Raw genomic sequence first — 16276 nt, 5'->3', positions numbered from 1 at the left:
ATCCTTGCCAATGCTTGTTTCCCATGTCTTTCATATAGGCCATCTCACCAGACATCCTTGCTCTGAAACTTGTTCAGCATCACCTGGTGTGAACCCAAGCATCGTAAAAGCCCCTCCTAACTCCTGTCCTGAGATGTCCGCTTTGTCCACCTCTAATGTGCTTCTGGTGCTGTTTGCCGGGCTCTAGGAGTTGCATGTCTCACTCCCAGGTACAAGGCCATGGAGTGGACATTGGAGTTCCTCCCTCTGGCTGTGGTGTGTGGCCCCCTGGCATGACCTCCCCAGCTCTTCAAGTAGCCCGCCCTGAGGATGAACAGCGCTGCCGGGACAGAGAAGTCTTCGAGAAGCTCTTACGGGGTGGGGCGTGGGGGGGCTGCATTTTCACAAGGTTCCCTGCCCTCCGCCACTGACCACTCCCACCCCATCCCCGTGCTGACGCAGCTGCCACAGGGACCTCCTAAACCCTGCCAATGAGGATGTTCTGCTGACCAGGGCTGACCTCTCAGCACATTTTTCTGAGCTTTCAAATCACTGAAAAAGGACTATGGGACTCCCTAGGGTGGGGGCGGGGGGCTGCACCTTTCCCTGGCGGCGGAACCTTTCGAGTCTCAAGCCCTGGAACTGAGCTGCCTGACAAGCTGGAAGCCGCCCCAGCCTGGCCCGTTCTACTTCCCATAGTAAGTTTCAGTTCCATCCGTCACTGGGTCTGACAGCTTCCTCCCAGTGAGCAGTAGCAGGAGAGGAGGAGGAGGCAGCCCTGCCTGGCACAGCTCCTCAGAGAAGGGCTGGCTGCTTCGCCTCGCCTTGGCTCCCCCCTCCCCCCACACCACGACGGTCTGCAAAACATTTGCCGTGGAGGGTTCTGGGACTAACATGGGGGGTGTAATCCTTTGCAGGGTGAGAAACATTCATCTGGTCCTGGCTGGGATAGGACCTCAACGAGAAACTTCAAATCTTGTGTTTTTTACTTCAGACAGTGGATGGTGTGGGCTGAATGTGCTTCTCCGTCCCCTCCACCCCCATTTGTATATTTTTTTTCTTTTGGGGTCACACGCAGCTATGCACAGGGGTTGCTCCTGGTTCTGCACTCAGGAATTACTCCTGGCAGTGCTTGGGGGGCCATATGGGATGCTGGGGATCGAACCCGGGTCGGTTGCGTGCAAGGCAAACGCCCTACCCACTGTGCTATCGCTCCAGCCCCTCCATTTGTATTTTAAAGTCTTTAACCCCACCAGGGCCCCAGACTGTGATGGTGTTGGGAGAGTAAAGGAAAACAGGACATGAGGGTGAACCCTGTTCCTGTAAGACTGGCTTCGGTCCAAGACTGCCCCGTCTGGACAGAGAGCTACAGAGGGGAGATGAGGCCAAGCTGAGATCTGACAGCTAAGAAGAGGCCTAGGAGAGGCCTGTGCCATCGACAGCTCAGGTTTCTGGCCTCCAGGCTGTGAGCAAGTGCATCTGTGCGTGTCTGAGTGCCTGGCACTTTGTTCTGGCAGCCTGAGCAGACCGGTATACGCTGGGCATCGTCCCATCTTCCCGGGTGACATCGACATTTGCTGAGAAATCAGACGAGGCAGGGAACACAAGTTCTTGTTAAGATGTGTGCATGTCACCGGCGGAGAGATCGCTCAAGCTCTGGAGGCTACACTTTGTGTGGGTTTCATCCCCAGTACTGCAGGGTTCTCTGGGCATGCTCTGGAGTGATGCCTGAGCACTGGACGGGAGCAGCAAGCATCCAGGTGTGGCTCAAAAACAAACAAACAAAAGTGCAGGTGTCCAGCAGACATGAGTGTATCTGAGGCCAGCCGGGCATAATGACATAGTGACAGTTGGGCGTTTTATCTTCCCGAGCTTTACTCGCTGTTTTATTGGGAGATTTTAGAAGGGGGCCTTGCAGAATTCTGGAGTGCCTAGATCGGGGCAGAGGGAATGCAGGATTCAGAGGTCTGCTGGGTGCGCTAGCCTAATTAGACTATGGCTCCAGCCCAGGGCTTGCTCTCAGCAGTCAAAACAAAACTGGGGGGGGGGGGGGCTGGAGCAATAGTAGGGGTAGGGTTTTTGCCGTGCACATGGCCAACTAGGGTTCGATTCCCAGCATCCCATATGGTCCACTGAGCACCACCAGCAGTAATTCCTGAGTGTAGAACCAGGAGTAATTCCTGTGCATTGCTGGGTGTGAGCCAAGAAGCAAAAACACGAAAACAAAAACAAAAAACAAAACAGCAAAAAAACTGGGAACAATGTACTCCCCAAGCACTATTACTTGGGGACAGGCCTGGGAGCCCATTTATAACGAGCTCTCCAAAGGTTCTAGAAGCTTCCGTCTAGTCCTCATAGCAACCCATGAGAGAGGTGTTTCACCTCTGCCCGGCAGATACAGCAGTCACTCTCGGTTAGGGTTGGCTGAGCTCCAGGCAAGTGGACACTTTCAACTCCTCTGTCCGGTGACTTTCTTCACAGTTGGTGGGACCCTGAGGATGACAAAGACAGTAGCAAGGATGGGAGGGCCCAGGTGTGGAACTGGGAAGCGACTGGGTGCTGAGCAGTGGCAGCGAGAATCCAGGCAGGCTTATGCTAGGATTCTGGGAGCTGTGACCTCCCGTGGTGGCAGATGACCAGTTGCTTTCCAAAGACAGGATATTGACTGCAGGCTGCCCGCTCCACGCACACTTTCACTCCTGCTGAGCTCAGGCAAAACTGTCTGCATTGCTGCTGACAGTGCCTTTGTGAAGATCATCTCATCTGAAATCTCTGTATGTGTTCCCAGCCAAAACTAGGCTGTATTTTTCTAGACTGAGCCCTAAACTTGAGTGAGTCAGCACCGATCCCCTAGGGAACCCCGGGCCCCCCTTCATTTGTCATCCTCAGGAGCCAGCTGCCGGGGTCAGTTTTCACTGAGTTTAACTTTGTTCTGGAAACTGTAACCGATGGTAAGGTCTTTCCTCTATATGGATGCTTAGTTGGGTGGTTTTTGCTTGAGAGGGGTTCTCAAATCTCCTCTCCCACCCTGTAGAAGACAGCTTGTAGAAGAATTTCTTGTCCTGAACCTATCTGGAACCATCCCAACCCAATGGGTCACAAGCAGGAGTTTTACATTATTGTCATGCTTTTTATTTGTTTTGTTTTTGTTTTTGTTTTGTTTTGTTTTGCTTTTTGGGTCACACCCAGCGATGCTCAGGGGTTACTCCTGGCTCTGCACTCAGGAATCACTTCTGGCAGTGCTTGGGGGACCATATGGGATGCTGGAAATCAAACCTGTATGCAAGGCAAATGTCCTACCCACTGTACTATCACTTTGGTCCCTTGTAATGCTTTTTAAAGAGGCCATTTTAGCAGTTCAGACAAATATAGCCTGCTGGGACCCCTGTTCCGGCCCTGCACCCTCCTCCTCCTCCTCCTCCTCCTCTTCCTCTTCCTCCACCAGGTACCGCTGCTACAAGCTGGTGAGCATGCCCACTCTGCCCTTGATGTCGCATGCCATTGGACGGGCTCTGCCTTTTCACTAAAGGTACCAGAAGGCGCCAGTTCCACACCAGCAGGGAGCAGCTGCTGTGCTAGTTCCTTGTGGCCACAGAGGGTCCTGCTGTGTGTCTGAGTTCGGGTGGGTGGGCTTTCAGAAGCTTGCCATAATTTCTCTTCCGCTCTGGGATTTTACAGAAACCATCTGTCCTTAGCTAACTTCAGGACTCTAACTGAGAACCTTGAGCTTCTCTGGTCTGAGTCTGCCCTGGCTGCCGTCTATGTGCTGTGACTTGCATCCTGTGGGAAGGAGGTGGGGTGGTGCCCGGGAGGAACTGAGGCCACAGAACCCCCAGCCTGCACCATCTGCTCAGCTCAGACTTGACCGATTACCTGGAGGTGCTATTACAACCACGAGACTGACCAATTCCTGAGTGGGTCCTTGAATTTTCTCTGCCAAGTTAGAGTGCAGAACTCCAGACATTTGTGACATTATCGTTATTTAACAGCTTTAAGAAGGTAGGGCTTTTTTTTTTTTTTCCATTTGCTTGTTTTTGGACCACATCCATTAGTACTAAGGGCTTACTCCTGGCTCTGGCTCAGGGATCACTCTTGGAAGTGCTCTGGGGACCATACAGGATGCTGGGGGTTGAACCCAGGCTGGTCGCATGCAAGGCAAATGTTCCTGCTGTCCTATCACTCCAGGAGGTAGCTGTGGATCCCAGCCTCACTGGTTCCTGTGGATGCCATCCTTGGTTCTGTTTCTTGAAGTCCGCGTGTCCATGCTGGCCTCTTGCGGGCTGTCTCTCGAAGTCTACCATTGTCCTGCTGCTGATGCTCTGCGGTCTGACTGGGGCTCCAGACCAGCCCCCAAGGGCTGCCCTTTGTCTCTTTGACTGTCTTTTGTCCTCTCTGGTGAGAGCTGCTACTGTCTTGCAATCTTCCAGGCACAGGTGCAGGCAAAGAGGAAGTCAACTACCCTGTGTCCACTCCTTTGGGTGTTCTCACTCCCACTCCTTAGCCACTTCCTTTATCTATCTGACTGGCTATTCCTGGCATTGGCAAGATTTAAAATAACTCATTCTAAGGGAATCACCTGCTGCCGCTCCCCCTGCCCCACCTCTCACCTGCTCCCATCAGCCCCCTTTGGAATGCTCCCCCACCCCCCATGACCCAGCCCCTTAGACACCTGCCAGGGAAAGCCATGCCCAAAGAATTCAGTCTTGCTTCAGTTCAGCTTGCTAAAGTCTCAGCCGTCCCTTCACTTGGGCAGTCGTTTTAGGAAACTGGGAATTGGAAATGCTCTGTGACTCCCTCTGAGCTACAAACCTTCAGTGTGGGTATTGACTTTCTCCTCGGCACAAGGGCCCCTTAGTGGGCACAAATGGCCCCGTCCACAGACCGCCTCATCTCTCTTTCCTTTTTCCTTTTTGAAATTTAAACATGACTTTATTTATTTCTCTCTTGATTTTATAGGGGTCACAGCCGGCAGGGGTTTGAGCCCTCCTGACAATATCTGCCTGGTCAAACAAATATGGTTTGTTGTGAGCTCAATAAGCGTGGTCACGAGTGTGTTTGTGGCCGAGAACCTCCTCCCCAGGCTGGTCGATTGAAGACAGATGAATGAAGGAACTGGAAACTGGGAAATGGGAAAAGAAACCCCAGGCTGGTTGGTAATCAGGGACTGTTTATTTCTCTCTCTTCTCCTCTCTTACAACTTCTTTCTCCTGCTTCTCTCTTGCAGTAGAGATTTCTCCTACCCAGTTAGATCTCACCGCCCCCCCCCCCCCCCCCCCCGCCTTAGTGTTATATTTTCTCCCCCCACCCTTCCTACTGCATAGCTATGTAAAAATCATGAAGGGTGGGGCTGAACATTATCATAACAACAAACAGATGTAAAGCCCCTCCTTCAGGAGAAAGTTCTGCTAGGAGATTCACTCAAGGACAAAATCTCATCTGGGTGTTCAGCACTCTAGATCACTGGGAGATCTGCAGGAGCACTATTGTGGGAGTAACTCGTTAAACCTAAGCCCCCTGCAGGAGGAGCAAGGACAAGCCAATGTTACACAACAGTTTGTCGTTCAGACCTTCGAGGCGTGGAACTGATCCACACCCCCAAGCATTTCCCCCTGTCCCCCCTGTTCCTCCTCTCCTCTGCTGCCATAGTCTGAATAACCGTGTGTTGCTGATTTTAAGAAGGATAAATTTCTCTGACAGTTGGGAAGCCTGCCCGGGGCACATACCGCCCTGAAACTGTCCCTAATGGACTCTGGTCCAAAGCGCATCTTCTGGCCTGATCTTGGGGTCTCATAATTAGTCTCCATTTCCTGATCTTTCTCTAAACTCTTGGAATATGTGTGGGTTGAAAAACTCATGAACACCTGTGCATAAACACCACTGCTTACTTTACTTGTTTAACTTCCTCATCTTCAAGTTTATTCGCTTATACAAACTTTAATTTGGTATGATGTATACATGGTAATTTATTTACATTATTTCACTTAATACCAGGAGACTGATTCTAAGAGGAAGATATTCTATCTTCACTTTTACTGTGAAAATTTTAAACCCAAAACAGAGAATGGGACAATAAACCCCACAAACCCAGTCAATACCCAGATTCAACAATTATTAGTAGTGGCCTATTTTATTTTCCTTCTGTTGCTTCAATTTCCACTACTTTAGTCTTTAAAAAAATTGTTTTGGGGCTATAGACGGCCGTGGTCAGGGCTTTCTCCAAGCTCTGTGCTCAGGGATTACTCCTAGCAGTGCTCAGGGGACCATATACAGTGCTGGGGATCTTTTGCTATGGGAGTCATTAAAAGTCTACTAATATGTCTAAAATAGTTCTTATAGCTTTCTTGGCTTTGGATATTTCAAGTTGTTTTAAACTCATCTTGTTTAAAAACTCATATTTTATGTCTCGAACCCAAATTAAAGGGTTTCTCTAAGGAGCTTAGTCATTAATTTTAGGTCTTTTTACAGTTCAGCACTTCAAAATTGAGATAATATTTATTTATTTATTTATTTATTTATTTTTGACACATGCTGTCCATTTAACCTGACCATTACAATTCATTTTCATGACAAAAAATAGCCACTAAGTTTTACCAGTCTTACAACTGCGTCTCCTTTTATCCAACAAAAATCTTCGATTCTCTAAACAGAAGTATAATTACTCTTTGGCTTTATCCCCAGTACTCATATACACCAGTGTCAGAATATCACTACAACACTACCATCAAAGATGTGAAACTAATTGGATTCTTCTTGCAGCCCTCTTCTGAGTTCCTTTATTCTAAGTCATGTTAGTAGTATCCTCTTGATAGGCATTTGGGTTATTTCCAGTGGGTTATTTCTTTTGCTCCTACTGATGGGATTAAGAGGAGCAGCTTGGTCTTGTGTGTGTTTTTGCCAGTTTGTCACTGGGAGAGATTCCTAGACCCGGTATTGCTGCATCAAATTACATATACATAAATGTATATATAAGTAACCTAGACGGTGCCAAATTTTCTTCCATAAAGATTGGAATATGTTCTGATTCCCATACTGAACAGACTTACCTACTTCTCTAGTGCTTCACCCAAAATTTATCACCAATCTTTGGAAGTTTTGCCAGTTTGATAGGAGAAATGACCTCTCAGGTAGGGTTTCGTGTGGTTTGTACTTCTTTCATGATACGAATAAGTTGAGTTTCCCTTTCTCTAAATAGTTAAGAGATATTTTCACTTATTTTATGCCAAACTGTTCACATTCTTAACCTACTTAAAAATCAGTGTGCGACTGGCGTTGTCTCCCCCCTACACTTCAAATTTTCAGTGCTGTTTCTGGAATCATAATTTGTGTTCCAAGTTGCAAATTTCCAAGTTGAACTCTTTGTGCTCTAAGCTGCAAGTGCCTTTATTCTAGTTTGTCATTTATACTTTAGTTTTATTTGTGGTGATATTTTGTGAGGCAAAATAAAAAATTCCCAGCAAATAAACTTAACACTTTTGTTTATTATTTTTAAATTTTAAATTACCATCAAGGGAAAATTTCTCCACACTCCTGGTATGAAGGAATTCACTCTTTTTTTTGGTACAGTTTCTTTTGAGCATTTAAATCTAAGATGCATTTGAGACTGATCTTAGGGTACAGTAAAGGATGGGTCCAACTTCATTGTTTTCCTTTTGGTATCCTGTTGTTTCCTCTTTCCTCCACCATTTTTCAAATGCTGTCTTAATTCAAATATTGCAACTCCATAGACAATAGGAGCTACTTTCACATTTTCTGTTCTGTCCCATTAGTCCTTCCTATCTTAAATTTATTTATTTATTTGCTTTTTGGATCACACTCAGTGTTGCACAGGAGTTACTCCTGGCTCACGCACTCAGGAATTACTCCTGGCGGTGCTCAGGGAATCGAACCTGGGTCGGCTGCTTGCAAGGCAGATGCCCTACCCACTGTGCTATCTCTCCAGCCCCACCTATCTTAAATTTATGCCAATACAAATAGCTTTACTGAGCTTCCCCCTCCTGCCTGGCTTTTTCAAAGTTCTTCTTTTTTTCTTTTCCTCTTTGTTTTTAGCTCTTTTCCTTTTTTGGTTTGCTTTTGGTTGACTCTGTTCAGGGACCCCTCCTGGCGGGGTTAGGGGATATAACTGGATTGGCCACGTGTAGGGCCTACCTGCTGTACCTTCTCTCCAGGTCTTGTTTTTGCTCCTTTGTTATTAAAATATGAAATAAACCTTTGCAGATCAAAAGGCATGGTATTAACAACTAATGTTAAATTGAATTTATAAATTAACTTTGAAGGAACTGATTTTTGCTGAATCTTTACCTTCAATCACTAGGCATTTCTTTCCATTTGTGTTTTTCAAGAGGATTTACTATTATCTTGGGGATTTTAGATATTAAAATTCAAGGCATTTCATTTTCTTTCTCTATCTCATGGCCGACCCGAGTTCGATTCCTCCGCCCCTCTCGGAGAGCCCGGCAAGCTACCGAGAGTATTCGATATGCCAGACACAGTAACAACAAAGTCTCCAATGGAGACGTTACTGGGCCCGCTCGAGCAAATCGACGATCAACGGGAGGGGCCTCAAGCCTCAAGCAACCTCTCTATCTCATAAGTGAGATTTTCTTTCACTGCACATTTGTTGCTTATATTTATAAAAAGCACATCTTTTATAATTGATTACTTTACTTAACATGGCAGACCCGAGTTCGATTCCTCCGCCCCTCTGGGAGAGCCCGGCAAGCTACCGAGAGTATCTCGCCCGCATGGCAGAGCCTGGCAAGCTACCCGTGACATATTCGATATGCCAAACACAGTAACAACAAGTCTCATGATGGAGATGTTACTGGGCCCGCTTGAGCAAATCGATGAACAACGGGAGGACCGTGACTGACTTAATTATCTTATTCTTTTTCATACAGTTTTGCTTTGGGGCCACACTTGGAGATGCTCAGGGACTATTTCTGGCCTGTTCTCAGGAGGAATGAGGAAAGCACATACCCTCCTCCTGTAGTTTTCACATGGATTCTGTGGGACTTTGTGTTGTACTTTTGACTTTGTTTGTTTGCTTGTTTTTGGCTTTTTGGGTCATACCCAGTGATAATCAGGTTTATTATCTGGTTAATTATTCTTGGCTCTGCACTCAGGGATCACTCCTGGCAGTGCTTGGGGGACCATATAGGATGATGCTGGGGATTGAACCTGGGATGGCCAGGTACTAGGTAAATGCCTAACTGACGATACTATCGCTCTGGCCCCTGCGCACTATTTTTTTTACATTCCCAGTTGCATTCTTGTCTGATTGCATCGACCTCCAACCATGTTCACAGTAGCAGAGAGAGGGGGCATGCTTTTCGTGTTAATTTTTGTGGTGTTCTCTCAAAGGTAATTTACTATGTCATCTTCAAACACCTTCATTATTCAGCAGGGAATCCTGATGGCCAGAGATCAGTGAAGAACTTGCCTCAGGGTCATGCAGGGTCTTAACATTGGAGCTCTCTGGCTCCTAAGTCCTCAGCCCTTGCTGCACAACTTCCTAATTTTTTTAACCCCCCCCCCCCACCTTTTGCCACACCCCTGGTTCCCTGATAGTCATCTCTGAGCACCCATTCAGAGAGCTTTGGAGGGAGTCAGCGCCGGCTTTAGAGAGGCTCAGTGATGCTTTCCTTCTCTCCTCCCCTCCTCCTTCCCAGATATTCTCCTTGTAGAAGGAACCAGGGAATAGGAAGGATCCCCACCTCCATTTCCCACCCCCCCACACTTTTAGAGTGGTTTAGTGATCCCCTATGTCACTCAAACAGCCACCTGCCCTGCTTCTTCCAAACATTTCTCCCAATTGTATCTACTATTCCTCCTAAGGGCTGGAGCGATAGCACAGTGGTAGGGCATTTGTCTTGCACAGCCAGCCTGGCCGAGCTGGGTTCGATTCCTCCTCCCCTCTCAGAGAGCCCGGCAAGCTACCGAGAGTATCTCGCCCACACGGCAGAGCCTGGCAAGCCACCCGTGATGTATTCGATTTGCCAAACACAGTAACAAGTCTCAAAATGGAGACGTTACTGGGCCCCCTCGAGCAAATCGATGAACAACGGGAGGACAGTGCTACAGACAGTGCAGTCCTCCTAAGACAAATTCACCCGAGTATTTTCCTTTGTGCAGTTATATTTCTTTACTCCCTGAGCACTGCTTGGGAAGTGCGGGTCCCTCCTCTGCGGTGCTAGGGGAGCCCAGAGGGATTGCTGGTGCTACTTCACCAACCACACCTGAAGGTTTGATGCGTGGGCCCAGCAATTAGTTCTAGGGGCTACCAAGGCACCTCTGGTGGTCTTTGGGGTGTCCATATGGTGTCAGGGATTGAACTTGGGGCCTTGCGTGTTCGGGCATATGCTCCCTGCAACTCTGACCTATTTCCCTGGCCACAAGGAAGGGATTTGAGAGTTCTTGCAGCTGCGACATCTCTCCGAAGCTCTCTAAACGTCAGCTCCAAGTTGAGCATCAGGGAACGGGGTGCACGGAGGGGGAGTGGTCAAAACACAAAGAAAGAAAATTTGACTCCATAAACAGGTTATCTCTTTCCGGCTTCTTCTGACTGAACAAATCGCTTTATTAAGTGTGCTGAGTGACTTGCCCTGGGTATCTGTATCCAGACTTCCGCAGATGCTAAATTAGCTCCTCCCTCCCCCTTTCTGGGACCAGGTTGTGGTTCATAAACAGTGACCCTCTTGCCTCCCTCCACCCCGCGGACAGGGATGAGTTCTTGTTTCTTGTTTTAGAACACCTTTGAGAACCGCAGGTTCTGTGGGGAGAGGCACCTGGCCCTGATCTAGATGGCCTGTTTCCAGCACTTTCCCGAAATAGGCAGATCCCCAGCGTCCAGGGACAGAAGGAGACAGCGGCAGCAGGACGCGCGCTCAGATGAGCCCTCTCGAGCCCGTCAGTAATCTGGATTTCTGCTTCCCTCCGGCCATGGCTTAAGCGGTTGGAGGTCAGTTCTTGTTTCCTCTCGCGGGAGTGAGCCGTGGAGACTTCTGCCTCTCCCTTGCCCCCCTTTGTTTCCTGGCCCCGCTCTGGCCGTGACCCGGGCTCACTTCTTCTCCCCTCCATGAGAGGCTTGCTGTGGCTGCACCCCCTGTCCCTGCTCTCTTTTCCTCTGCCGCTCTGAGGCGGCGTTTGGCCTATTTGAGGATGAAAGGGGCTGATGTGCTCCCAGGTGTCTTCCCGCTCCCTGCCCCCCAGCCTACTGTCAGCATCCGTCACTTAGCAAAGGGAAGGCGACACTCTGGCAGTGCTGGAAAGGGCCACCTTTCGCCAGAGCCAGGGGCAGATGTCTGCATCCCGGCCTCTACCTGGGAGTTTTCTACTTGGTTTTTCTTGCTCAGCAGAATCGCTTAAGAAATTGTTCTGTGTGGGGGCTGGAGCGATAGCACAGTGGGTAGGGTGTTTGCCTTACATATGGCCAACCCGGGTTCGATTCCCAGCATCCCATATGGTCCCCTGAGCACCACCAGGAGTAATTCCTGAGTGCAGAGCCAGGAGTAACTCCTGTGCATTGCCGGGTGTGACCCAAAAAGATAAAAAAAATTGTTATGTGGCTGAGAGGCTGGGAACTGAGGTAAGGTTTGAGGTTGTACAGGAAGTTTATATCCGCAAGTTCAAGAAGAAAGATTTCATCATTTTTGGGCCCTGGCTTATTTTATTTTTTATTTTGATGACAAGAATTTGGTTTTATTAGAAAAGATCAATTACTAACTTACTATATTTAAGAGTACTTTTTTTTTGTTTACCAACTATGGATATGCCAAACACAGTAACAAGAAAGTCTTACAATGGAGAAGTTACTGGACCCGCTAGAGCAAATCGGTGAACAGGAGGACAGTGATAGTGACAGTGATGGATTATTCCCATATATATATTTTTTCTTCTTTCTTTTTTTTTGGGGGGGTCACACCCAGCAATGCTCAGGGGTTACTCCTGACTCTGCACTCAGGAATTAGTCCTGATGGTGCTTCTGAGCCATATGGGAAGCTGGGAATCGAATCCTGGTCGGCTGTGTGCAAGGCAAATGCCCTACCCGTTGCACTATGCCTCCATTCCCTATTTTATGTTCAATCCAATTTTCAGAGACTGGGTTCATACCATGCCTAGGAGATCATGAGGCAGACACAATGTCTTTTAATCCAGTGCAGTGTCTGGTTCTGGACACTTAGAAGAGAATTATTCCCCACTTAGGATTCTGATCAGATCTCGGTGACCACGCCGCTTGCTGTCTGCAGGCAGGTAGCCATACGACTTCTTATCTGTGGATTTGCTGGGCTGTCAGTAGGTGATCAGTCATCGTAAAGATGAGAAAACGGCCCAACGGATACTATCAGTGTCCAGGAGTCCAAGAGGACAGTGTGCCTGTTGTGTGGACAGTGCTGTCAGCCAGGCACTGATGGGCAGTGATGGGCAGTGGCAAAGTATCCGGGATGAAATGAGGGGCAAGTAGGGTCCCACTGAATTATGTTGGCTCATGTAGATGACACAGGCACTCACAAAGGGGTATGACCCCCTTTTGCGGGGTTGAATACTGTCCCCAAAGAACAACGGTCTTTTCGGTCTTTGCGTGGACAGGTCCTGGTAGGATAGGGACTGATTTAGCCTGGAGTGGCCCCAAAGGCCAGCATGTGCTGAGACTGCAGGAGAGGAGATGTCAGCCACCCACAGAGAGACCAGACAGTGACCAAACGCTGGCTGGAGTCCCCATGTCAGAACCCAGGCTGTTGCCTGAGCTGGCCAGTGAGCTCGGGGCTCTGCAGAAAGAACCCTCAAGCAGGTACTAGGAAAACAAGGGTAAGAAGTAGAACACCTGTGCCTTGCCCTAGTAAATAAGGTGTAGACACCTGTGGGTATTTCAGTGAAAGAAAATAAACTCAAAACGTTTTGAACTTCCCAATCTTATTTTGAGTGGTTGAATAGCCAGATGTGGCCATTCACAGCAGGCTGGACGCTGTGTGTGTGTGTGTGTGTGTGTGTGTGTGTGTGTGTGTGTGTGCAAACGTTTCCAACAACTCACTGAGGAGAGCTATTGACTGGAAATAATTTCATTAGTATGTTTGACATTGATTACATGGGCTGGAGTGATAGCACAGTGGTAGGGCATTCGCCTTACAAGCGGCCAACATGGCCGACCAGAGTTCAATTCCTCTGCCCCTCTCGGAGAGCCCGGCAAGCTACCGAGAGTATCTCGCCCGCACGGCAGGGCCTGGCAAGTTCCCTGTGACGTATTCGATATGCCAGACACAGTAACAACAAAGTCTCCAATGGAGACGTTACTGGGCCCGCTCGAGCAAATCGATGATCAATGGGAGGGCCTTTACCTTTACCTTACATGCGGAAATAAAATTTAATTATATTGGGTTTAATAGAAATACTAACATTGGCTTTACCTATTTCCTTCCCTTCTGCCCTGTGTATAAGGGGCACTTGCAGATTCCCAGGGTGGCTCACACAGCTATTGAACGGTTCTCTTTCAGACCAGTACTGGAATTTACTTCCATTTATTCACTGTTTTTATTGTCACATCTATTTGTGTGATGATGTCAGTAAAAATCCTCCTAACACAAAAGTTCCAGAGACAGCCTGGAATAATGGAACAAAGGCAAGCTTTGCGGCCAGACAAACTCGGGTTCAAATCTCGGCTCCACTTTCCCTTCTAGCTGAGTGATTCTGACAAACTGCTTTGTGTCCTAGTTTTCTCCTCTGAGAAATGCACTCTGTGAACACGCCTGCAGAGCACTGCAGTCAACATCAGGGGAGCAAGGGCACACAGAAGGGACGGGCTGGCCCCAGCAGCCCCCACCAATCCTTCTTATCACTGCCACTAGTGTAAGGTGACAGTTCTTTTCCCTTCCCCGGCCCCTGCTTCAACCTAAGTACTTTCTTCGAATGATGCTCCAGTCCCAGGATGTTGCAACAACCATCAGTCACCTTGGCACCTCCTCCCGGCTCCCCTGCAAAGCCCTGGCCCAACCTGGGCACTCACCTGCTGGCAGCTGCTGGCCCAGGAGGCCCTGAGTGCTCCCCAGCGCTCCGAGTGCGTGGCTGTGCTCTCTAGCTGCGTCCTGAGCTGCGCCTCCAGCTCCTGGCTGACGCGCTCCAGGGCGTGCACCTTGGCCATGTATTCTGCCAGGCAGCTCCCCAGGTCCTCGAGGCCGCCGAGGGTTCTATCGAGATCTGGAGTTGGCACCCAGACTGGGCCCGAGCTCCACAGGCCCTGCAGGAAGACGCTGCTGATGCCCAGGGCCCGGCGGCTCACGCGGCCACTCAGCCCCCCTGAGAGCCCGCTGGGTGTCATCCCCACATGGACTCTGGGTGCTCGAGCAAGGTTATACCTAGTCCTGCTTCTGGACGCTGGAGGACTCTCCCAGGAGGACAGAGGGCCCCGGGAGGTTGCTCTGTGCCCCTGGAGGGACATGCTGGACGGGCGCCCGGGGCCCCACTGCTCTCAGCTCTGCCTCTGCTATGGCCAGTGGGTTTCCACTGTCCGGTCACTTTAGGATTCAGCCCTGGCATCCCTGTGGCCTGATCACAGGCCTCTCTGGAAACTCCCCCACCACCGGAGCTGCTTTGTCTGCTGTTTTCCATGAGTTTCTTTCACTCCCTGGATTGAAAGGCCCTGTCCAGAGCTGTCGGCCGGTCATGCGCTTGGCCTCCCAGTTTGCTGCTGTGGGTGAATGATGTTGGCTCACAGCGAGCCGCGGGCTTTGTGTATCGAACTATCCAGGAGAGGGCAAGGGAAACTTCCAGAAACCCTGCTTCACAGATGAGTGTACTGAGGTACAGTGACTCAGATACGAGGTACAATGAGTGGTGGGGCCACAGGCACCTCCTCCCGGCTCCCCTGCAGAGCCCTGGCTCAAAGAGGCCCAGTGACCCAGGACCAGTTTTAGAACTTATCAGAGGCTCCCATGTGCTATACGTAACTGTATGAGTGTAGGTGATTGCCCCTATGGGTGGATGATGTGAACCAGTCCCCCTGGGAGGTGGCCCAGGGACTCATGCCCCTGTTTGACAAAGCAAGCCTGGGGATTCCTGTGCCCTCCGAGTCCTGGAAGCTGTCCCCTCCCTCGGGATTTTCTTCCCCCACCCAACACAATCCATCAGCTTCTTGACAAGGTCCGTGTTACTCTACCACAATGGTTCTTATGCGTCACATAAGAACCTTACTTGCGACCTGACCTGGGCTCTAACCCTGGGCAAGTCCAGGCCCCACATGCCGGGAACCTAGACGCTCTTCTTCTTCTTTTTTTTCTTTTTGGGTCACACCTGGCGATGCTCAGGGGTTACTCCTGGCTCTGCACTCAGGAATCACTCCTGGCGGTGCTCGGGGGACCATAGGGGATGCTGGGAATCAAACCTGGGTCGGCCGCATGCAAGGCAAATGCCCTCCCTGCTGTGCTACTGCTCCAGCCCCCCCCCCCAGACACTCTTTTTTCCCACACTGCTTCTTCCTCTGCCAAAATCAGAAATCATTTTTATTTCTTTTTATGTTTGTTTTTGGGGCCACACCCAGTAATGCTCAGGGTTGACTCCTGGCTCTGCACTCAGAAACTACTCCTGGTAGTGCTTGCGGGATCATCTGGGGTGTCAGGGATCAAACCTGGGTTGGCCACATGCAAAAAAAGCATCCTACCTGCTGTATTATCTCTCCAGTCATCACCCCCTGAACCCCTCAAAAAAAAAACACACAAAGAAACCAGAGAAAATTTTCTAGTAATATCCTATAGGGGTTCAGAATTAGGCCTCAATGACACTCCTTTTTTTTTTTTTTTTAATTCGTGCTCCATTGAGGCTGCTACTCACGGTGACAATCATATCTTTAGGCCCAGGAAGGCTCCTCCAGTCCCAGGGATGACAAAACAGAACCTCAAAACTGCTGCATCCAAGTTCTACCAAGTAACCAAAGCTTGAATTATTGTGGCAACAAGCCACGGGCAGAGGAAGAGGACTGAGTCGCTTCTTTCTAGGGAGGAGAATCCCACCCAAAACTGTAGACATTTTTCACCCTTGATTTCCTGGTCCACTCAACTGGGCCTTGGGAAGATGACATGTCTGTTCTTCCAGCATGCTTACTGATCCAACGATTAGCCCATCCAATTGATGAGGACGCCCCAAATGGCAGTCTCTTGTCTGAGGTCCCAAGAAAGTAGCGAAACTGGGATCAGCTTGTCTTTTGACTCCTAACACAGAGACTTATCTTGAATACTTTGCACCACCCACAGTGGGGGTACATTGGCCGAGTTTAAAACAAGGATGCTTTCTAGAACATTCTATGTGCTCTTAT

The 16276-nt window shown here is 49.2% G+C and overlaps 1 protein-coding gene across 1 annotated transcript in view; it reads right to left on the bottom strand.

Moving 5' to 3' along the window:
- BFSP2 (beaded filament structural protein 2) overlaps positions 1-16059 on the bottom strand; it is a 107598-nt gene extending 91539 nt beyond the window's left edge. Inside the window, exons 1-2 of the mRNA XM_056122045.1 lie at positions 15998-16059; positions 13976-14408 (exon numbers count right to left, since the gene is read on the bottom strand). Coding sequence (XP_055978020.1) covers positions 13976-14408; positions 15998-16059 — 495 coding nt within the window. The remainder of the gene's footprint in view (positions 1-13975; positions 14409-15997) is intronic.
- Between the last annotated feature and the right edge of the window lie 217 nt (positions 16060-16276).

Source organism: Sorex fumeus, unplaced genomic scaffold, assembly GCF_029834395.1.
Source record: "Sorex fumeus unplaced genomic scaffold, SorFum_2.1 ptg000044l, whole genome shotgun sequence".
Classification (NCBI taxonomy): Eukaryota; Metazoa; Chordata; class Mammalia; order Eulipotyphla; family Soricidae; genus Sorex; species Sorex fumeus.
This window is presented reverse-complemented; position numbering and strand designations above follow the sequence as displayed.